Below are 24,822 nucleotides of genomic sequence, written 5' to 3'. Positions count from 1 at the left end.
TCTACTATCTAGAATATATAAAGAATTTAAAAAATCTGACCTCTCAAATTTAAAGACCCAGTCCAAAAATGGGCATCTGAAGTGAACAGACATTTCTCACCCAAAGAAGTAGAAATAGTAAATAAACATATGAAAAAATGTTCAACATCACTGGCCATTCCAGAGATGCAAATGAAAAGAATGAAATTCCACCTCACCCCAGAAAGAATGGCTGGTATGAAATCAACCAATATATGCTGGCAGGGCTGTGAGGAAAGAGGAACCCTGCTCCACTGCTGCTGGTGGGAGTAGAATGATGTTGCTTCTTTTTGATGTAACATGGAATCTCAGTGGGAGAATGGCAGGTACACTTCCTAGTTTTCGGTTTTTTGCCAAAAAAAAAAAAATCCACCTTTGATTAAGTGAGATACTACTGCAATTGCTGTATTAGAGAGACAGTATTGCTAAGCTGGTATTTTGATGTAGTAACAAGAAAACATTGTTACCTAGTAATGCAGAACTTTTCTAAGCAACCCTGGGTTAAACTAGCCATTGCATCTTTCTTAAAGTAGTAGAGTTACACTTTTAAGCTTATAAATTAAGTTCCACTCCCTTCAGCTAATTGCTGAGATTATTAAACATTTTATCTTATTTATTGTTATTCAGATCTAGACAAGTCATATTTTTTCCCTGTTCATCTTTCACAACATACCTTACAATATTCTATTCATCTTTCTTTTATCTTAAATTAATTTAATATGGGATTTTTTCTGAATCATTTGTGAATGAACAAATCAATATCTCTGTCACTGTTTGACACTCATTTGACATTCCAGTTTATGTTCTTTATATTTTCTATTCATATTCTGGATATTTTGAAACATCCTTTTTGGTACCAATTAATTGGGATGTCACAGCTGTTTGGATGTTACAAAAGATTGATATCTATACAATGATTATATTGTGAATATACATATAAAGTATGTGTTGTATAAGTGATAATCTAGAAAGTTATATAGATACTGGTTTATATACTTCTGTCTGCTTCTTTATTGGTACTTTTTGTCATATATGATTATATTCATCATCGAGAATGTGTACCTGTACATGATGTATTTTCATTATTTTTCCCCATTCCCCTCCCTTCAGCTTTCTTCTCCTTCGCATTTACAGAAGGTTTGTTTCCATTTTGCTCCTATGTTCTTTTTTAAAATTCGTTCCCCTTTTCCATCCGCCTCCCTCGCTCACCTTCCCATTTGAACATGCTTCTCCTACTTCCTAATGTCTGTCCTCCATTTCTCTCCTTATTTACCGTTTGACTTTTTCACACAATAGAAACAATGTGATATTTAAACTTGTGTGTCCAATTTATTTCGCTTAAAATAATGGTCTTGAGGTACATCCATTTACTTAAAAATGTCTCCAGTTTATCCTCCTTTATATCAGAGTAATACTCCATTGTATATAAAAACCATATTTTCTTTTTTTTTTTCCATTAAGTCTTGGTGCATTTTAGGTATACATTATGATCGTGTTCATCACTGGGAATTTGTACCTGTAAATGATATACCTTGGTTTTTCTTTTTCCCCATTAGCCTTCCCTCACCTTCACGGCTTCACCCCTCCCTATTTATAAAAACTTTTGATTCCAGTTTTTCCTTCTTCTCTCATATTCCCCCCACCTTATTTTCTTTCTCCCACCCCCTCCCTACTTCCCCTTCCCTTTTGGTCCTTTTATTGCTGCTATACATTTTGGTACTTATTTGCATTTTCACTTTCTCATACCGGAGAAAGTATTCGGTAATTACACATATATGTCCTATTTATTTCACTTGAGTATGGCCTCAATGTGTATTGATTTAGCTATAAATGTCTCTAGTTTATCATTCTGTACGGCTGAGTACTCCTTCATTTTATAAGGAAAAAAACATCTTCTTCATCCAGTCACCAGTTGATGGGCATTTGAACTGTTTCGAAGTTTTAGCTATTACAAACTCTGCCACTATAAACATAGGTGTGCATATATCACTGTGGTATGATGGTTTTAATTATTTTGGGAAGATATCCAGCTGGGTCAAATGGGACCTCTATTCCTAGTTTTGAGGAATCTCCACACTGATTTCCACAGTGGTTGCACCAGTCTGCACTCCCACCAACAGTGGAGAAGCGTTCCTTTTCCCCAAAGGCCTGTCAGCATTTGTTGTTGGTTGTTTTCTTTATATCAGTCATTCTTTCTGGAGATGGAATACCAGTGTTGTTTTCACCTGAATCTCTTGAATGACCAGTGATGATGAATATTTTTCCACATGTTCATTTGCTGCTTCTTTTTCTCTGAGGAAAATCTATTTGTTTCAGAAACCCATTTTTAGATTGGGTCTTTAAATTTGTGGTGTGTGGATTAAGTTCTGTATGTATTCTACATAGTAGTCCTTTATCTGAGAAACGGCTGGTAAAAATGTTTCCAGCACTGTAGGCTCTCTTCATGCTGTTGCTGGTTTCTCTTTCTGTGCAGAAACTTTTTAATAAGATGAGATCCCAGTTGTTGATTTTTTTTGTGCTAGTTCCCATGCAGCTAAAGTTGTGTTAATAAAGTCTTTTCTTGCACCAATGTCTTCAAGAGTTCTACTTGACCTGCTTCCAGCAGGTTCAGTGTTTCTGTTTTAATATCCATTTCTTTTTTGTTGTTGTTGTTTTTCTTTTTGCTTTTTTTGTTGTTTTGTGCCATTTAAATTTTTTTCATTGAGTTTATTGTTACTTTTAAGTATACAGTACAGTTACATTTATCATTGCAATCTTGTACCTTTAAATGACAGATCTTGGTTCTGATTTTTCCCCATACTTCACCCCCTCCTGCTTCCCCTATTTACAAAGACTTTGTCTCCATTTTTTCCTTTTCTCATATTTTTCTTTTCCCTTATTTCCTTTCCCCTACCCTTCCCACTTCCCCTACACCTTTAGCCCTTTTCTTCCTATTTCACATTGTCAGTTATACAATTTCGATTTTAGATTAATGCATGGTGAAAGATATGGCTCTAATTTTAATCTTTAGCAGGTTGAAACCCAGTTTTTCCAGCACCATTATTAAAAGGGGCTACCCTTCCTCCAGTGAGGGTGTTTGGCTCCTTTGTCAAAGATGAGGTGGCTTAGTATGTTTTCAGTTGTTTCTGCATCTTCTAGTCTGTTCCATTGGTCCTCAACTTTGTTTCTTTACCAGTATCATGATGTTATCACAGTGGCTTCGTAGTATAGTTTGAAGTTGGGGATTGTGATACCTCCTGCCTTGATCTTGTTGCCTAGAATTTCTTTTGCTATTCTGGGTCTCTTCCATTTAGAAATGAATTTTTGGATTGTTTTCTCTATTTCTGTGAAGTATGCTGTCAAGATTGCATTGAGTCTATGTAGCAGTTTTGGAAGTATGGCCATTTTTACTCTGTTGGTTCTTCCTACCCAGGAATAGGGGGTGTCTTTCCATTTTCTAATATCATATTCTACCTCTTTTTTTCAATGTGCTGTCGTATTCAAAGTAGAATTCTTTTATTTCTTTCATTAGATTGATTCCTAGGTAGTTCTTTTTTTTTATGCTGTTGTCAAAGGAACTGTTTCCCCAGTTTAACTCTCAGTGAGTCTGTTGTTCATTTATTAGAAGGCTATTGAATTTTGAGTGTTGACCTAGATCCAGCTACTCTACTCATCTAGCTATTAAGTCCAGAAGTCCTTTGGCAGTGTATTTGATGTCTAGTGTATGGAGTATCCTGTTATGCACAAATACTAACAGTTCAACTTCTTTCTATTTTATCTTTATTCTTTGATATCTTTTTCTTGTCTAATTGATGTCGCTAATGTTTCCGGAACTATATTGAACAGGAGTGGTGATAGTGGACATCGTTGTCTTGTTCCCGATTTTAGTATGAAAGGTTTCAGTTTTTAACCATTTAGTACGATATTAGCTGTTGGTTTTTACATAGATGGATTTTATCAGGTTGAGATATAGACCATCTATTCCAATTTTCTCTAGGGTTTTTATCATGAATGCGTGTTGGATTTTGTGAAATGATTTTTCTGCATTTATTGAGATGATCATATGTTTTTTGTCCTTGACTCTGTTTATATAGTATATTACATTTATTGATGTTGAACCTTCCTTGCATCCTCGTAATAAATCCCAATTGGCCAGGGTGTATGATCTTTTTGATGATCCTCTGTATTCTGTTTGCTAGTATCTTATTGAGGATTTTTGTGTCTATGTTCAGTAAGGAGATTGGCCTATAGTTCTCCTTTTGAGTAGGATCTTTCTCTCTATTTGGAATCAAGGTAATGCTTGCTTCCAGGAATAAATTTGGGAATATTGCTTCCTTTGCAATTTCATTTAAGATTTTGAGAAGTTTTGGAATTAGCTCTTCCCTAAATTTCTTTTAGAATTGTGCAGAAAAGCCATCAGGACCTGGGCTTTCTTTATTGGCAAGTTTTTAATTACATATTCAATTTCACTGATATTGCATTGTTTAGAATTTTTGTATCTTCTTGGTTCAACTTTGATAATAATTCATATGTATATAGGAATCTGTCCATTTCTTCTGTGTTTTTCATCTAATTGGAACACAGGTTCGCAAAGTAGATATTGATGATCCTTGGGATTTGTATTGGATCTTTTGTAATTTCACTTTTTTCATTCATAGTTGCATGGATTTGAGCCTTTTCTTCCCTTTCTTGAATAAGGCTGGCTAATGTTTTGTCAATTTTATGTATTTTGAAGAACTAGTGCTTCAATTCATTCATTTTTGTATCATTCTCTTTGCCTACATTGGATTGATTTCTGTTCTGATCTTTATACTTTGTGGTCTTGTATGAGCTTTGAATTTGTCTAGCTCTTCTTTTTCTAGAAGCTTGGGGTTTAGCATTACATTGTTTATTTGAGCTCTCTCTGTTTTCCTAATATGGACTTTCACTGCTATGATTTTTCCTCATAGGACTGCTTTTATTTGTTACATAAATTCCAGTATATTATATTAGAATTATCATTTAATTGTCCAAACTGATTTCTTCTTTAATTTCCTGTGACCCATTTTTTGTTCACGGGGGTGTTATTCAATTTCCATGTGTTTGTGAACTTCCTGTCATTTCTTTTGTTACTGATCTCCAATTTCATTGTGCTATAGGCTATCAATATACAGTGAATAACTTCAATTCCTTTGCATTTTACTGAAGCATGTTTTATGAGCTAGCATGTGGTCTCTTGGAGAATGACCTGTATGCAGCTGAGAAGAACGTATATTCTGAATTTGTGGGATGGAACACTCCAAAACATCTGTCAAGTCCAATTGTTCAAAAGTTTGGTTCAGTTCCAGTACTTAGTTGATTTTTTGTCTAGTTGATATGTTTGTCACAGTGGCGTATTTAGGTCCCTTACTACTATTGTATTAGTGCTTGTTTGGTTTTTCATATCCATTAGTATTTCATATATTTGGGTGCACTAGTATTTGGTGCATATATATTTATGACTGCCATGTCTTCTTTTTAGATTGTTCCTTTTACAAGGATGTAGTGACCTTTTTATCTTAATTAATTAATTTTGATTTGAAATCTACTTTGTGTGCAAATAGGACAGCTACCCTGCTTTTTTCTGGTTTCCTATCGCATGGAGTATTGTTTTCTATCCTTTTACTTTCAGTCTTTGTATTTCTATTTGAATTAAGTGTGTTGCTTGTGTACAGCATATTTTTGGAGTTTGACTCGACAATCCATTCTGCCAGTCTATGTCTTTGACTGGTGAATTGAGGCCATTAACATTAATGGTTATAACTGATATGCATTGATTTATTATTTTCATGTTGTTGGCTATTTTATTTTTTATTTTCCCCCCTTTCCATTGAATTTCTTGACTCGCCTGATGACTTCATTCTGTTGGGCCTTATGGAGTTATAACTCTCAATGTTATTGATATTTTAAAAATGTTTTTAGAGTGCCACTTTAGTTTTTATGAAGTTCCTGAGGAGTTCTTTGTTGTGAAAGTATCGTATTTCTCCATCAACTTTGAAAGGTATTTTTTGCAGGATACAGCAATCTGTGTTGAGACTTTTCTTTTAGACCTTGAAATGCTTCAGTCCATTCTGTCCTTGAATTGAGGGTTTGTGTGAGAAGTCTGCTGTGATTCTAATGGGCTTTGTTTTATATGTGACTTTTTTATCAATTGTTTTTAATATTTCGTTCTTCTGTTGGATTTCTGACATCTTGACTATTATATGTTTAGATGTAGATTTTTTTATCATAGCTAGTTGGAGTCCCAAGATAGTTGTCTCAGTTACCTATAAGTCAAATTATTTTCCTCTGCTTTCGATGTTCTCTCCCATTACTTCTGTGAACAGTTTTTTTTTTAATGCCATTTGCACTGCCTCCTGATTTTTCATTGAATCCAGTCTTATGTTATTCTTCTCTGGGTCATCTAACAGCTGCTGGATTGATTTCTCATGGTCCCTTGCTATTTTTTTAATTAATTTTATTGGTGCATTTAAGGTATACAGTGTAATGATACTCATCATTGGAAATGTGCACCTTTACATAATCCATCTAGGTTCTTATTTTTTCCCCAATCCCCTGGTCCCTTGCTATTTTTAAGAAAACTCTCTTTTCATGGTCACTTACTGCAATCCTGAGGATATTCTCTCCCAACATTGGCTCATTTTGCTGCATATGCTTTCAGTGGAGTTTTTAATCTCCTGGATATCTGTTGGTATCTTCTTCATGGATTCCAATCTCATTTTTCATATACCAGGAAGGACAATTGATTAGAACAATCAAATCACCTTGGCCCAAGTAATACAATCAGCCTCAACCATAGCATAAAACACAACTTAGAAAATGACACATTGTTGTAACTGTTAATCTGTCACCTGTAACCACGTGAGCTAGATTAAAATCAAGCACCAACCAGAAATATGTTAGCAATAAATAAACCCTTCAGTTTAGTGAATTCACCATCTGGAATGAAGACTTAGAATAAGTTGCACAGGGGATAGAGAAATAGAAAGAGAGGAAAAGGTTAGAAATGAGGCTAAAGGACACAGGAACGTCATGCATCTTAGGGAAACTAATGAAGACAGGAGGAAAAGAGAAGGACGGTACAAAAACAAGAACAGAGGGCTGAGGATTTAGCTCAGTGGCACCATGTCTGCCTTGCAAGCACAAAGTCTTGAGTTCAATCCAGTACCAAAAAAACAAAACAAACAACAAGAGCAGAGCAACCTAACACCAACAGGAGCACTACCAAACCGTATTCACTCTCCTGTAAAAAATGATTGAGAAAAGGAAGAAAAAAGCTCCCAAATAGGACAGAAACAAGAAGAAGAAAGGAAAAAAATGAAGGAGGAGAAGATGAAGAAAAGAGAAAAGAAAAGAAGGAAGAGCAATCCAAGGTGTGGTCTGGTGTCTGGGGCAGCCTGAGTCATAGTCTGAATTGGGACAGTGGGCTTCCTCACAGCCTAAACCACATTTTCTTTATCCATTCACCTGTTGATGAGCATATGGACTATTAACAGGATTCAGCTTTTATACATTGTGCCGCTATAAACATGGGTATGCATATATCACTGTGGTATATGATGCTTGTAACTCAGGAAGATACCGTCAAGGGGCACAACTGGGTCAAATGGAACGTTTAGTTTTGGGGGTTTTTTCAGAATTTGCTATACTGATTTCTGTATTAGTTGTACCAATTTACACTCCCAACAGTGGAGAAGGGTTCCTTTTTCCCCACTGGAAATCTCAGGTTTGTTTTAATTTGCTTCTCTTGAATGACCAGTTATGCTGAACATTTTTTCACGTATTAATTTGCTGTTCCTACTTACTCATCTGGGAATTGCGAGTTCATTTCAAATGACCATTTTTGTATTGGGTCTTTTAATTTGGAGGGCCTGATTTCTTTTTTTTTTTGAGTTCTTTATATTTTCTAGATATTAGTCCTTTGAGAATTTAATCTCAGACAAATCTTAATCAGAATTTAAGCTGATAAAAAATTTTCACATTCTGTGGATTCATTCTTCACTGTGTTTATGGTTTCTTTACCTTTGTGAAAGCTTTTTAATTTGATGTGATCTCTATTGTGGATCTTTCTACTATTCTCTGTGCAATTGGGTTGTTATTCATAGTCTTTGCCTGTACCTATGTTTTCAAAAGGTTTACATATTTTGTCTCCTTCTAGATTGTTTTTGTTCTAATATTTAGATCTTTGTTCCATTTTTTTTTATTTTAGTGTGTAGTACTAAATATGGGTGGGTCCAAGTTTAATTTTTAGCATGTAGAAAGCTAGTTTTCCCAGCACCATTTATTAAAAAGGCTATCTTTTTTCCAGTGAAGATGTTTGGTCCCTTTGGCAGGTGTAGGATAGCTAAGTGTACTTGGAGTTGTTTCTGCATTTTTTATTTTGTTGCATTTACCTTCAAGTCTGTTTTGCGGGAAGTGTAGTGTTTTGTTTTGTTGTTGCTAGTACCATGCTATTTTTATCACTAGAGCTTTGTACTATAACTTCAAATCAGGGATTGTGATTCTCTCTGCCTTGCTTTTATTGCCCAAAATTGCTTTTGCTATTCTAGGTCTCTTCTGGTTCCACAGGAATTTTAGGATTGCTTTCTCTATTTCTCTAAGGCATGGTGTTTTGATTGGAATTGCTTTAAAACTGTATAACAGTTTTGGAAGTGTGGCCATTTTGCCTATATTAGTTCTGCCTATCAAGGAACAGGGGATAACTACCCATTTTCTGATATCCTCTTTGATCTCCTTTTTCAGAGTACTATAGTTTTCAATGTAAAATCTTTCTTGATTTCTAAGTATTTCATTTCTCTTGATGCTCTTGTGAAAGGAGTTGTTAGCCTAATTTCTCTGTCAGTGAGGTTGTTATTCATGTGTAGGGATGTTACTGATTTTTTGAGTGTTGACTTTGTATCCTGCTACACTACTGAATTTGGTTATTCTGAGAGTCTTTTGGTCAAGTTGTGTGGTTTTCTGTGATGTTATTAGGAAATAGTGATAATTTAATTTGTTCCTTTTCTATCCATATTCCTTTATTTCTTTCTCTTGTCTAATTGCTCTGGCTAATGTTTCCAGATCTGTATTAAACAGATGTAATGATAGTGGACATCCTTGTCCTACTCCTGATTTGAGAGTGAAAGCTGTCAGTTTTCGACCATTTAGTATGATGTTGTCTATTAGTTTGTCATAGATGGCTTTTATCAGATTAAGATAAAGCCCTTCTATTGCTATTCCATGTTTTCTTCATGAATGAGTGTTGAACTTTTTCAAATATTTTTTCTGCATCTATTGAGATGTTCATGTGTTTTTTGTCCTTGGCTCTGTTAATGTGTTTTATTACATTTGTTGATTTACATACAGTGAACCATCCCTGCATCTCTGGGATGAATCCCACTTGGTCATGGCTTATAATTTTTTTGGTGATTTGCTGCATTTTGTCTGCTAGTATCTTATTGAATTTTTTGCATCTATGATCATTAAAGAGATTGGCCTGCAGTTTCATTTTTGGTTGAGTCGTTCTCTGATTTTGATGTCAGGATAATGTTTGCTCCTGGGGCTGTATTTGGTGTATTGCTTCCCTTTTAATTTCATTGAAGAGCTAGAGAAATAGTGGCATTAGATCTTCTCTAAAATTCTTCTATAATTCTGCAGTGAATTCATCAGGACCAGGGATTTCCTTTGTTGATAGTTTTATTATTACCTCTTCAATTTCATTGATTAATATTGTGTTATTTTGAATTTTTATACCTTCTTGATTCAGCTTTGGTAGTTCATGTGTATCTAGGAATCTATCCATTTCTTCTAAATTTTCTATCTCATTAGAGTACAAGTTCTCAAAATAGTTACTGATCATTTGGACTTCTGCAGGATCCATTGTGATTTCACCCTTTTCATTCCTAATTGTGTAGATTTTGGTCTCTTTTTTTTTTTCCTGTTTTGATAAGCTTGGCTAAGTGCTAATCTGTTTAATCTTTGAAAAAGCCAACTCTTCAATTCATTGATTGTTTTTGTTTTCTTATTCTCAATTGTATTAATTTCTGCTCTGATTTCTCTCATTTCCTTCTTTGTACAATCTTTCTTTTAACTTGTTCTTCATTTTCTAGAATCTTGAGGTTCAACAATAGGCTATTTATTTGGGCTTGCTCTGTTTTTCTGGTGTGAGAATTTACTGCTATGAACTTTCCTTTGTTTTCATCCAATATTTTGCAGTATGTCGTATTGGCGTTATTGTTCAATTGTAGAAACTGTCTAATTGCTTGTTTAATTTTATCTGTAACCTAGTATTTATTCTTTAGGATATTATTTAAATTTAATTTAATTTCCATATGCTTATATAGTATTTGTGATTTCTTTTGTCAGTGATTTCCAATCTCATTGCACTGTGATCTGATAATTTGCATGAGAGCATTTCAATAACTTTCTGTTTACTTAAGCAGGCTGTAAGCAAGGGATGAAAGATTGCAACCTATTTTTCCTAGCACCCAGTTCTTTGGTACTGGACTGTAGTACTGTTTATGGCCTCCAGACAATATATAAAGGAGATCAGTTGATCAAAACAGCTGTGTCACCTTGGCTAAAGAAGAACAATCAGTGATAATAATAGTATCAAACACCAACTGGAAAATGACAAACTGTAATAACTTTTACTTTGTCATTTTTAACCCTAGGTGGCAAGAGTTACATAGCAAAACCTAAGACAAATCACAAAAGTATATGCAATAAATATCCACTCAATAGAGCAATTTTATCCCTTTTCACCATAAAGCAGCATTCAGCCATAGTAAGATATAATTAGATGCCTATAGATTCACACAGGTGAATGGTATGAATGTGGTACCATGAAGAAAAAGAGAAAATAAATAGATTATGAAAAATAAAGATGTGAAGAATGTGGTAAGTTTGATGTAGAAGGTACTGTTAAGGAATAAAGGGAAGTAAAGTAGATAATAGAAACAGATGATCAACTAGGAAAAGGATAAATAATACGGAATGAAGATTAAACTAGAGGAAAAGGAAATAAGAAAAAATACTAAAGGAACAAGTTAAAAGAGAATGAGAAAAGTAGGGGGAGAGGGAGAAATTAAAGGCGGACCTATTTAAACAAATAGAATAAATTAATATTCAAATGGAGGACAAGAAAATGGGTGGTAAAACTCCAAACTCCACCAAAAAAAAATAAGTAAATAGTGAAAATTCAAAAACATAACAATAAAGGTACAAAAAAAAAAGAGAGAGAAGAGAAAAACTTCTTACATATTTCCAGAAGAGTGTTTTCCAAGGGCAGTAGTCTTTAATCTTACAAGTCACATCTTTCTTTACTCTTCTTTATAGTCTGAGTTTGTATGGAGGTTATTCAGTTCAAAGGTACCTCTCTCCAAAAACACCTGTTTGTGGCAGGTGTTCAGACTGGGGATTCACACCAAAGAAGGTATAGGGCCTTGATTCTGAGGCTCTTGTCATGGATTCCTGATGGTTGGGGACCAATGCTGGTTACCTAGTGTATATTCCAGTGTCCATGGGACAGGATCCCGACACCATATGGAGGTTCTTATCAAGTCAGGATGCTCAGTGGAGAAACAAACCTACCCAAGACTAAAGTGAGATTTCTCCAGGCCCTGTGAGGATGCAGGACACTGAGTGGCATCTCACAGGTTTCTGGAATACTGCAACGAAGAGGCAGGTACTATGCCCAGAACTCTGGCCAAATGCAGAGTGAAGACTGTTGCTCCCACCATAGAGGCAGCACTCTTGGTGCTGAATGGGCACTGCCACAGTCCACGTGTATGAGGCAGAGATTCACATGGGCTTAGAACACCCCATATAAACACAGGTCACTTGGGTACTCATACTAGATGTCAGATAGACTCTGGCAGGCCTGGGATTAGAATAGGCTATGATGGGTGAGGCCCAAGAGAGCCTGATGTGCTGAGTATGGATTTAAACCAGGCCAGTGTTAGCTCTTTGTGCTGGACAATGTCCCAGTTGGCATGGCATAAACTACAAGCTCCTAGCGGTGACATAGGTGTGTCCTGTGTCCAATATTGAAGACTCTCAACACAGGCAGTAATTGCTTATTTTTTCTGCTTGGACTGAGAATAATTGGGCAGGTGGGAAAGGAGAAGCTTCAGTCACTCTTCTCTGGTGTGTGTAGGTAAAAATGCTGCCAACCTGCAGCGTCCTCTGCCTTTGAAGAGGTGATGATGAGACAAAGGGCCTGTGTGCTTGTCTGCTGGACTCTGTTGCAGTGTTTGGGTCCTGCCAGCTTTAAGGGAACTTCTCATAATGGCTGTTGGGATGGGCATGGACAAGGGCCCTATATGCCAGCCCTGTGGGCCTGCTTCTTCTCTTTTAAACTCGTATGTATATGTTTTATGTGATCTATAATTCTCTTCTTTCAAATTGATGTTTGTTTGTTCCTCCCCTTCTTGCAATTACTTGTGGTTTTAGTTGGTCTCTGAGTCTCAGATGTGACTCCACAGCCGTGTTTGAATCCCCCTGGTCTGCTTTTATAAACCTATTAAAATGTTATATACTTTGATAAGAAGTGGGTTCAGATAATGATTTTAAATAATTCTTAGCACCATTTTGCTTATTCACTATTTGAAAATGTGATATTTAAATCATTTCTATTAGTATTTTCATGAAGATGAAGGACAAATTTTATTTTACAATAAACTGATTTTTCCTCATGATCATAAGTTGTTGTCATGCATTATTATTGTTTTTTATAAATACTGCTGTGAATATATAAGTTGACTCTGAGCTTTTACATGCATATACTTGTTTATAGCTGCATAACTTACAATAGCTAACTCTTAGAAGCAGCCCATATGTCCATCAAAGTTAAATGGATAAATAAAATGTATTTACACAACATAAAGTACTATTTGCCATAAAGGATAGACGTGAGTCATTTGTAGGAAAATGTATGCACCTTTAGACCATAATGTTAAGTGAAATAAATCAGATACACGTATTTGAATATCACATGGTTTCCCTTATATGAGAAACCCAAATCATAAATAAAGAGCAAAGTAAAAGCTAAGAGGTAGTAGGAAGATAAATCTCAAATGGAAAGGGGATCAAAAGGTAGAGGGATGAAGGATGGGAAGGAAAGGTGATGCAAAAAAGAGTTAAGATCTATAGGTAGCTAACTATATCTTACAATGGCTGAATGCTGCTTTATGGTGAAAGGGAGTAAAATTACTCTGTTGAGTGGATATTTATTGTATATTATTTTGAGATTTGTCTTAGGTTTTGCTATGTAACTATAACTTGCCATCAAGGGTTAAAAATGACAAAGTATAGAACATTTATTGAACACCCATATAAGTAAAAGTTGTATTTGACAAAGAAGAGAAAAATACGCTCTAAAGCTTGACCTTACAAATGATATACTAGGTATGACAATTAGTCCAATTTTGAAACTAATCAGAATGTAAAGCTATTATAGCTGACAATTTCTGATCCAAAGAAATCTAAGATATATTCAAAGTAAAATAGACAAGTAGGTGACTAAAAGACAGAAGTGTAGAGGGGAAAAAAGTAGATTGTACCCTAAATTTTTAAATCATTTAACAATGTGTTATCTAAATCACATGTGTACCTTGACTTGAGAATCCAGGTTATGAAGGAGAAAGTAAAAAGTTTTGTTGTTTTATTTTTACAGATTTAGTTCATTTGACTTGTACATCTTTTAAAACAGCAAAAGAAGATTTGGAACCAGTTGTGCAGAAACTGTTTATTCCGTATACAGAAATGGAGATAGGTAAGAAAAATAGTGATTTATGATGAAAAAGTAATGTAACTGTCATACTCTTTTTAAATGTCCCATAAAGGCTTCTGCATTCTGAATGGAAATATAATGTATTTAACACTCTTATTTGTTTTACTAAGATGGTTGAACACAATATCTACCTATCCATGGAAAAATCTTCAATCTTTGTGTTAAATGAAAAATACATATCACACATATACACAAAATATATAAAATTAAATGCCAAATATCTATATGCATATGTGTTCATGTGAATGAAAACAAAAGACTATCAGAACATTTCTCTTCATTTTGGTAGGATTATGGGCAATTTTCCTTATAATTTTCTTTATTTTACCTATTTTTTAAAAAAGAACATATATTCCTTTATCAAAAAATTACCTTCCTTTAAGAAAAACAAGTTTTTTGAACTGATAGATTGAAATATTAATTTCCAAATGTAGGAATCTTTCCTATTGTTTTTTAATCCATAGCTTGCTAGTGATGTGGTAACTGTTTAACTCTCAAAATTATACATGTTCTTATTGATGGTGGAAAAGTACTTTTCTGCCATAAAGTTTTAAACTTTTCTCCACATAATATGGTCACTCTTGTAGCCATAAATGGAGCAAATATGGCATATTTTATGTTTAAATGAACAAAGAATAGTGACGAATCTTCATTTAAGTGAACTGAAGATGATTTGATAGCATTTGCATATTCCTTTGAATCTTGTTTTACTTTCTCCCATTAATTCACATATATATTTTTTTAATATTACATTTGTTCAGACAAACATGTTTACTCCTACCTATTGTGTTTCCTTTTGCCTTATCTCTTGTGTATGCTTGTTTTCTTAATGCAGTGATGGTACAGAGAGGGGCATTTATATTTACATAAAAACACAGACTTTTCCTTTTTTCGGGAACTAATATCGATAGAATTAATTTCTTTATGTGCTCCCCAAATAGTCTTTCAATCTGAAAACTTGTTTCACTTTAGAATTTAATTTATGATTTAAGTTATCTTCATTAGAAAATATTATATAAATGTTTAAATTGTTTTTTAAATTTTGATGAAAAGTTATAGTACATGATAATGTTCTTAAACCTAATAATGTGAACTAATCATTTTACCTTTTGGCTTTAATTACATCTGTACCTTGCTGGTAAAAATCCTAAATTTCTCATCATTTCTGAAAACTTCATAATGTTTCTATTGTAATTTTATTGTGTAATTATCACAAATAATACACTAAATTTGGATCTTGTGTCATTACTTTTCACTTCTTAAATGCATTTAATTTTGTTTTATACAATCAAACTGGGGGCCATTTTATGTTCATTACTTAGCCTCCTCCAGACACTTTAGATTTTTAAACATTAATATTAATGGTTAAAATAATCTCATTTTGAAATGATATATTTTTACAGCCTAAGCAAAATTCTTTAGTAAGAACTATGTTCTCAGAGGGGTCCTCGGGTGCACTGAGGCACTGAAAAGGTAGTGTTCACTGACACATAGGCCTTTTTATCATCAGGATGAGATAGTGATCATATTTTAATTAAAATGTCAGAACAAATACTGTTGAAGTTATTCAAAATGAATCACCAGATAAAGTGAGCACTGGACCATGGCAGGTCAAAGAAGCAAAGTCACCTGAAAAAAAAGAACTAAATTCATATTCCTGCCTAAATGAGGAAGAAGAAACTTATGAGTAATAAGAATTTTTAGTACATCAAGGCACATTCTTCTCTGTAGCAAAAACCTGTGTTTTTCATGGATCGATGGCCTTTATTTTGTTATTATTTGACAATAATACAAAACTTTACACTTTAGAGCATTGTGAATATTTTGTTAAAACATGTACCAAAGGGATGTCCTTACTTTCTTTTTGAGTTCCACATTCCGTATGATGCTATGCATCACAAATCTTTGTAAAAACCTAGTCACCTTGCAACACAGGTCATTTATTGGAAAAGATAATATTTTCTTTTCAACTATAGTACTTTTTAGACAAAATGTATGAGAAATGGCAGTTGGGTTCTGAGGCTATTCCCTTACATTCTTACATTTTCACTTGCATACATGAGCCGGAGCTCTTGATAGGTGCTGTGGCTAAAGAAGCAGTCATACTAGTAATTTAAGAGCCCAACGTGCCAGCCTCCTTTAAGGACTTCAGAGATCTCTAAACTCTTCCTATTTCTTACTCCAAGGAAAAACCAGATATTTTGTATTTAATGAGTGTTATTCTCTGGGTGAGAAATTGAAGCAGTTGCTCACGGCTCTTATGTGTAGTAATTCTTTCAGACTGTAGAGTACCTTTCAAGCCACTCAGAGAGATTTAGAGTATTGGGTGTGCCAGACTCACCATAAGAACTATCCTAAGTGGTTTCTTATTTTGCCCATAAATTTTTCAATACAAATTAAAGCAGGAATTCTATGAGTATTGCATCTTAAAATGTCTAAAACATTGTGTCATCACTATACCATCTTTCACTTTTTCCCACCACTGTTCATGGCTTGTTCAGTTATATCATTCTATCGCAAAGAGCAGAATTTTTTAAAAAACAAATTACCCTCGTGGAGTAGTTTGAAGTTGCAGGTTGGTAAGATTTTTGAGTTCTTGTGCTGTGAAAGCAAAGTCTTATCTTTTTTTTATTTTAATATTTGTGACTGGTTAACTTTAATTTGTGAAAATAAATCTGCAGTATTTTGCATGTTAGTAATGCAGTGCTGATATTGACAGGTAAAATAATCATCATGGGCTTACACAGCTTCATTCAGTAGCATACCTGGGTAGGGAAATTGATGCACAATAAAAGGCAAATGCAGGCCAAGCACTGAGCCCCAGAGCACAACAGGCAATTTAACTAAAATAAAGTAGACTGGGCCCTTGACTTAGGAACTCGATCAGTTCCCAAGGGCTTGTTGTAACTAAGTCAATACAGCTGAGATCTGGATGTTTACCTTGTTATATGCTATAGATACTGAGGCAGATGAACCTTCCATTAAGCTAATTAACTCGAGTTGTTCATATGTCAGTCAGTCGTAACTTGAGGATCCACTGTAGTTTGCTCTCTCCTTAGACGTGGAATGCAGCTGTAGACTATTTTTTTTTAAATTTGATTTGCCATGGTTGCTTGTTTTCTGCCTGCTTTATTCAGTACATATTCAATTTAATTTGCCAAAGATCTTATTCTAAATTGCTTATTACTTCTTTAGTCCTTCATACTATGAAATTAAAGAAATTAGATAATATAGAAAGCCATTTCTACTCCTGGCAATTTATGATGCATTCCTAGCCAAGCTCAACAACTTTAACATTTTTTGACAGTTGTGTCCATTCACAAGAGCGTGATATTTTTCCACTTGTCTCTGTCCCTTTAAGCTGACCTCAAAGAGAGATAAAAATAATTTTATCTCTCTTTCAAGGTTTTTTGAGTCCAAAACTTGATATTTTGTATCTAGAACATTTATCTTCAGCCCATGTCAAAATTTTCACCTTTCACCTGGTTTCTTTTCAAAGCCGTTACCTCCATGAAACGTATTTCCTATAATCGAATAGATTCTTTTCCTCAAATTTTATTGAATGAAAACCCATCTCCAATATGGGACTTTAATGAAGTACAAGATAAGCTCTCCTAGCATATTTTTTTTAAATGGGTTCGGCATTAAATAATTAAGGCATTTCATACCTTCTCTGCAAGTCTGCCTAAGTCAGGTGTCACAAATTGTAGGTGGTATGTGTAAGTACCTTGTCATATACGTTATTGAAACTATATTCATAAATTTACTGGAACCAGTATATGGTTTTAGTTGTGAAGTATCAGCATGTTTTGTTTTTTATTTCATCAATAAATAGGTTTTGACATGTAATGTGTCTCTCTTTATGAAGTTAATACCTAGACTCAGATTTTAGCATTAGAAAGAGGCACCTTCAGAGATCATTTCTTGCACACAGTATGTTCATCCTTTAGCATTAACTTTATGGATTATTCAGAAAGAATTAGAAAGATAGCATATTTACCATTCTTGACTTTTTTTTTTTTTGGTACCAGGGATTGAACTCAAAACTTTGTGCTTTCAAGGCAGGCACGGTTCCACTGAGCTAAATCCCCAGCCCTAATTTTTTGACTTTTTTTGCATTCTTGCTGTGAAGATATTTTAAATTAAATAAAAATCTTATTTGTCCCAAATTGGGAAATATAACATGCTTATTAATTGAGTACTATAATTAGCTGCAAATTTCTCTGCATTATTATCAATTTAACAATAATAATAATTGGCTAGATAATTATTCCTTTAGCATTTTCTTTATGATTCTCAACGTGCCTCATAGACTTAAGTAATCTTCATAAACATCCAGTATTAATATTGTACAAAATTTGTGTTTTGTTCAAACTCAGACTAGGAAAAACTACAGTCAGTAAACATAATAACAGTAACATTTTCTATCTTCAACTAAAGAAATTTTAATCAAAACATAGTTTAAAAAGAGATGCAAAAGATGGTTGGAACTTTATATAAGTACATACATGAAAACAGGTTTAAAATCAATTCAGAAATTATTTATTAGGCATCTGTTGTGTGCTAATCCCTGACTGGGAGACCAAAAAAAAGAGAGAGAGAGACAAGAACTAAGTCTGCCTCATTTGTGTGTGCATCCCCAGCTTCTATGTCAATGCCTAATAGGATAGCATACTCACTATTAAATGAGAGAATGTAGTTGAAATGACATGCACTCTCATAACCTCATTTTTGTAATAAACTTTATTTTTATTTTATCCAATTCCCTGCCTGGCAAATGCAAGTTTGATCCCCAGTATCAGAAGAAAAAAAAAAAAGAAAGGAAAGAAAGAAATATGACCTCATTTTTGTTATTAAATCTGTGATTGAATATGATAAAACATTAGAATGTAAGGATGTTAGTTTTTATCCTTCATATGCTATTTTAGTAGCTTTATTGACATATCATTTCTGTGCCATATTATTTACCCATTTAAAGTGTAAAATTCAATTTTTAAAAATACATTGAATTATCCACTCATCATCAGTCCATTTTAGAATATTTCTATCACCTCCACAAGAAACATCATATCCATCAGCAGTCACCCTCCATTTGCCCCCAGCTCCTCCCATCCCTAGATCACTTCTAATTCCTATTTCTTTATATTTTGTTCCTTTGGACATCTCATATATACATATTATTAACTTACTATGTAACTTATCAAGCTGGTTTGTCCATTTAAAACACAAAATCAATTTATGTTATCTCTTCATAGATATAATTTAAGGATGAATGTGATGATTGTAAGCACTTTGATGCTAAATGAGATGTAATAGAAATCCAAGGGAGCATAATTAGAGGTAAATCAAATTAACTTACTAATCAGAATAATTTTTAAAATCTAACTTGTCTTAGGTTGAAAAGCCATCATTGCTTGAAACGTATATAAATAAATTTTGTGGATGTACATTTAGCAGTTGTTTATATTCAAAGCTCTGATTTGCTACATTGACTACTCATGAGTTTGTTGGTAATTTGGCTACACAGTATAGTAATTGATAAGCTTAATGTGTATTTTCACATTTAGAAAATGAAGATGTTGAGAAGCCCAGAATTCTGTGGGCTCTCTACTTCAATATGAGAGATTCTTCAGAAGTCAGCAGGAACTGTTACAATGATTTACCACCCAATGTTTATGTCTGCTCTGGGCCAGACTGTGATTTAGGAAATGATAATGCAGTCAAACAGGTAAGACTGTTAGTATGTCTTGGTTTTGTATTAAAAGTTGGTATAGTAGAGAAAGTGAGTTTTTTTTAAATTATGAGAGAAGAGAAAGGAGACTAGAAAAACATCTCTTCTTCAATACCATATCTACAATTCACCCATACATGTTTTGTCTGTGAACTACAAGGCTATTTTGAATATACTTTATCTTATACCTTCACATCTTTGAATATAATGAGTTCCATTATGGGATTAAAGATGGAAGATCTTTCTCATGAAGGTGAAGAAATACTTTCTGTAAAAATGAATTTATAATGCCAGTATTCTAAAAAATGTTAGTTCCAGTTTAAGCAGCTGGCCCATAAGTGTATTATTTTGAAATACACAAACTTTTTTCCCTGAAAACCTTAGTCATTTCAATAAGGGTGTAACTATAAAAGTGCATACAAAATGTAATTTTACAGTAGTCTTAATGCATTTTTAATCTTAGAAAATAATATGTAACTTATTTTTTCACAATATGATTCCATTAATGTTTTATCATAAACCCGCAGTGTCCCAAAAGCTATTACTATAGCTGCTAAAGAGTATGGTAAATCCAAATCGAAGTTGCAGACTATTCCTGGGCAGATTTCTGAAAAGGTGCAGGCCAATACAAGCTATTTCTATTAAGCAGAATATCCATATGCATATACAAATTCATGTCTCTGCCCTTGACAAGTAAAAAGCAAACTGTTTTTTGAGATACAAGTCTAAACTTTTGTGACAGACGTGTGTATTAGTAAATGGTGGTGATCTAATGTTGTTCTAAGACTATTGCTTTTTGGCCTTTTGGCTAAGATCAAGTGTAATGTTGTTCTAAGACTATCTGATGGCAAGGATCAGATTTCATTTCTATTCATTGCAGGGAACTTTTTGTAGAAAAAACCTCATTGAGCCTTTAATTTATTGTTTAGTTGTAGAAACAGGGCTACAGACAGTGACCGTAATTCAGATGTCTACAGTCTTTTCTCAAAATCCTCTGACTCTCTTCTTCATAGTCTAATGTTGATACTTGAAAACCATATTCAGTCAGTGCTATCAAATAAGAGCAGGAAGTCATATCTATCATCCATCATTCATTCTATTACTAGCTCAAGATCTCATTTTTTTTCTCTTTTTATTGAGTTTATTGGTACAATCTAGGTATACAATACAGTTACATTCATTACTGGGATCCTGTACCTTCACATGACAGGTCTTGGTTCTCATTTTTTCCCTTGTCCCTGCCCTCCTTTCACCCCTTCCTCCACTCCCCATTTACAAACACTTTATTTCCATTTTTTCATTTTATGGCCTAAACTGATTAAGTCATTTTGATTTTAGTGATCTATTTTTTTTGCAAGCAGAAATCAAAAAGTTTTTATGGATAATGTAATTTGTTTTTATCCCCAAATAAACTTTAATGTTTTTGAACAAAAACTGAAGGCTGTTTAAATAAGGGTTTATAGTAGAAGTGCTAATGTAATTTAATCTAATATAATCTCAACTGGATATACCCTTAAAGCATACACCAGCTGGAAAGAAACTAGTATTTTTCTACTTGTCCCTTCTTTCAAATCCTTGTCAGAGTTCAAATCATTTCTTTATTATCCCTCCACCAACTTTCAAAAAATAGCAAATTTACTCACCTAATATAGTTGGTTTTACAGCCAATAAAGTCTTTATTGTCACTACTCAGCTCTACCATTATACTGTGAAACTCTGTTATCACTACTCACCTCTACCATTGTACTCTGAAAGCAGCCGTAGACAGCAGTTAAATGAAGGAATGTGATTGTGTTCTAATAAAACTTTATTTACAAATCAAGCAGCACTCTATATTTGACATATCTTGCCCTAAGTGCTGACCATGTATATACTTCAGGAAGAAGCATGAAACAGTATAGAAAAACATGTTTTTTTATTCATTAAGTTTATTGGTACATTTAAGGTACACATTATCATCACATTCATCATTGGGAATTTGTACCTGCTCATGATATTATCTTGGTTCTTATTTTTTTCCCATTCCCCTTCACTCCCTTCCACTCCTCCACCCCTCCCTATTTAAAAAAGCTTTATTTCTGTTTTCCCCCTTTTTTCATTTTTTTCTTGCCCTTCATTCCTTGACCCCATTGCCCTCCCTACCTCTCCCCTTTTGAACCTACATGTATATATTTTAAGGTCCTTTTATGACTCCCTTTTACCAGTGGGATAGAGTGTAAGCTTCCTTACATGGCAGGGATCCTTATCTGACATTGAAGTGTATCATTGTCACCTATTACATTTACTGTCTATTTTTAGTAAGATCACGCGTATTATTCTTTTACCCTGTCACATTAAGCTCAGCTTAGTTTTGACATTTTTGTTATTGTTACTAATAACTACCATATACCTCTACATCAAGACTTCCATTTTATAAAGAAGCCAACATTCAAGAGCTGACTAAGCATTAACTAAATTGCATAGCTAGTGTCAGAGGCCATCGCTCAAACTCAAGGCTTTGTACTAAAGCCATCTGTTCAAAGTTTATGAGCTTAAACATTGTGCTATACTTTTTAAAGGCTGGTGGAAGGGAAGTTATCTCAGAAAAGCAAATACTTGAGCAAACAGTAAAGAATTTTCTTGATTAGAACAATGACTTTTTAAAATTATATACTAAATTAGAATGTATACATACCAAAATTAGGAGCTATGGGAAATTATATAAAGAATATTAAGGAAAATTTTATTTCTGTTGACATATAGATTAAGGTGCTGAAATTATCAACAGTCTGAATACTTGATAATGAGCCTGATCAAAGACTGACATATTTGAAGTGAGGACCTAAATAAATCTATATAATTAGAAGGAGAAAAGAGAATTGTAAAAGCTGATTTTTTGAAAGTTATATGTAATGGTCAAATATTATAAGTTGGTTAAATACATTTTAAAGATGATACTTAATTTTTGATAGTGCTTGAGAAACACATACATTTTAATCTGATACCTACAAATATTTTTTTCTTTTCATCCCTTAACAGGCTGAAACACTTTTCCAGCAAATCTTCCCCACTGAAGATTTCTGTCCAACCCCACCAAATCCTGAAGATATTGTTCTTGATGAAAACAGTTTACAAGAAGAAGGTGCAGAATCCAGTACCATAGCAGAGGCCAACTCAGAGTCTCCCAAGGAAAGCACAAGCCTTGGAAACCCAGAGGAACCCTCTGAATAATGGATATATATATCAAAACTGATACCCTATTTTAGAAATCCTTACTTGCCCCAGAGTCCTATTAATACAGGGAGTGTTTCAAAAATATTAGAAAATGGCAGCCAGTTGACATGCAGAATTATAAGAAGAGACATCACAGAAATTGCAAAGGTGATTTTCCTTAAAGAGGCCATTCCAAGAACACAAAATACTTGTAGAAAAACACTGACTTGCATATTTTAAAATACCATGAGATTAGGAGATATAAATTATAAATGGACCGATGTTCAGGAATATACCTGTAGCTGTGAAAGAGATCCTATACATTGTAAATAATTCTGTAAGGACAACTTTTATTTGCAACTTTGGATTATTGCCAAAAAACCAGATCTTAAGAATCAGCTAACAGGGGCCTGGGATTTAGCTCAGTGGTTCTGTCACATGCCTCCCAGGCACAAGGACACAAATTTGATCCCCTGTCCAAAAAAAAAACCCACAATCAACTAACATTTCCTTTGATTTTTTGAATTATATTTTTTAGGGATATGAGTATCATGATGTAAAAGTTTAAAATATATATAAATTCACTGGAGAAAACTAAAATATCATGATATAATACATAACCTATTAGAAATAAAAGGTTTGTTTTCTATAATAAGAAAAATTAAAATTCTAATAGTGAGATTTTAACACATTTTTATAGACAAATCATGAATCCATTTCTTAGTAGTGGCTTTATTAGTAGTGATATTATTATGGAAAAGTAAATACTGAAGAAATGAAACAACAAAAGGAAATATTTGTACATAATCATTGATAATTTGGAGATACTATTGAGTCAAGTAATTAGAACACCAACCAAATTGTCTACAGACTTGATTGAGTTCTGGCTGTACTACTGATACTGTCAAGAAAATTGTTTAATTTCTGAGCCTCAGTTTCTTCAGATATAAAGTGGAAATAGTAATATTATATCTACTCTAAAAGAATGATTGTGAAGAAAAATTTAATGCCAACCTTAGACTTTTTTCTGGAAAAAAAAATCATTTCAGAATTTTCTCATTGTTGGGAATATAAAAAAAAACTGACATAATTGCTTACTGTCAATTTCCTGACAAAATAAATCAGTGTTTTTTTATTGCATTAAACTTCTTAAATAAAAAATTGTTTCTTAAATTAGTACTTAATAGTCTTTGTAGATCATCAAACCCAGTGTTATGGTTTACATCTAATATTTTCCAAAAAGTATCATATTTTGGGGGATTGGACCTGGTTGGAAGAGGCAGATCATTGGAGGAGTACCTTAAAAGGGTATATTCTTGAAACAAGCTTCTTGCCTCTCTCTCTGCTTTCTCATTGCCATGGGTTGATCAGCCTTTTTTTTTCTCTCATTGAGTGTATTGGTACTTTTTAATAATACAGTACAGTTACATTTACCATTTGGATCTTGCACCTTTACATGACAGATCTTGGTTCTCATTTTTTGCCCATACCCCTGCCCTCCCTTCACCCCTTGTACCCTTCCCTATTTACAAAGACTTTGTTTCCATTTTATCGTTTTCTCATATTTTTTCTCTTCCCTTATTTCCTTTCCCCTACCCCCCCACTTCCCCTACTCCTTTAGACCTTTTTTCCTATTTCACATTGTTAATTATACCATTTGTATCTTATTTACACTTTTAGTTTTTCACACCAGAGAAACTATTCAGTATTTATACATGTCTTTCTTATTTATTTCACTTGAGTATGGCCTCAATATGCATCTATTATCCTATAAATGACTCTAGATTCTCATTCTTTATGACTGAGTAGTATTCCATTTTATAGGAAAACCACATCTTCTTGATCCAGTCTCCAATTGATGAGTAATTGGGCTGTTTCAAAGTTTTACCTATTACAAACTGTGACACTATAAACTTGGGTGTGCATATATCACTGTGGTATGGTTCTTTCAATTCTTTTGGAAAGATAGCCAGCAGAGGGATGGCTGGGTCAAATGGAACCTCTCATCCTCGTTCTTTCAGGTATCTCCATATTGATTTCCACAGTGGTTGCACCAGTCTGCACTCCCACCAACAATGGAGAAGGGTTCCAACAATGGAGAAGGGTTCCTCTC

At 33.8% G+C, this 24,822-nt stretch overlaps 1 protein-coding gene across 3 annotated transcripts in view; it reads left to right on the top strand.

Annotated features, from left to right (window-relative positions):
• The window catches only part of Chm (CHM Rab escort protein), a 218,887-nt gene extending 195,640 nt beyond the window's left edge, over positions 1 to 23,247 (top strand). Inside the window, exons 13-15 of one of the 3 annotated variants that reach the window (XM_010612875.3) lie at positions 13,706 to 13,768; positions 19,354 to 19,514; positions 22,536 to 23,247. In XM_010612875.3, the coding sequence (XP_010611177.1) occupies positions 13,706 to 13,768; positions 19,354 to 19,514; positions 22,536 to 22,727 (416 nt within the window). In that variant the 3' untranslated portion in view covers positions 22,728 to 23,247. Of the gene's footprint in view, positions 1 to 13,669; positions 13,769 to 19,041; positions 19,116 to 19,353; positions 19,515 to 22,535 lie in introns of those variants that run through there. The other 2 variants (XM_010612874.3, XM_010612876.3) reach the window with 2 other exon arrangements.
• Positions 23,248 to 24,822: the final 1,575 nt, after the last annotated feature.

The sequence above is a fragment of the Fukomys damarensis genome, unplaced genomic scaffold (assembly GCF_012274545.1).
Source record: "Fukomys damarensis isolate Sample0158 unplaced genomic scaffold, DMR_v1.0_HiC HiC_scaffold_39, whole genome shotgun sequence".
In the NCBI taxonomy this organism is placed as follows: domain Eukaryota; kingdom Metazoa; phylum Chordata; class Mammalia; order Rodentia; family Bathyergidae; genus Fukomys; species Fukomys damarensis.
The sequence above is the reverse complement of the archived record's forward strand: the minus strand, read 5'-3'. Positions and strand labels throughout refer to the sequence as shown.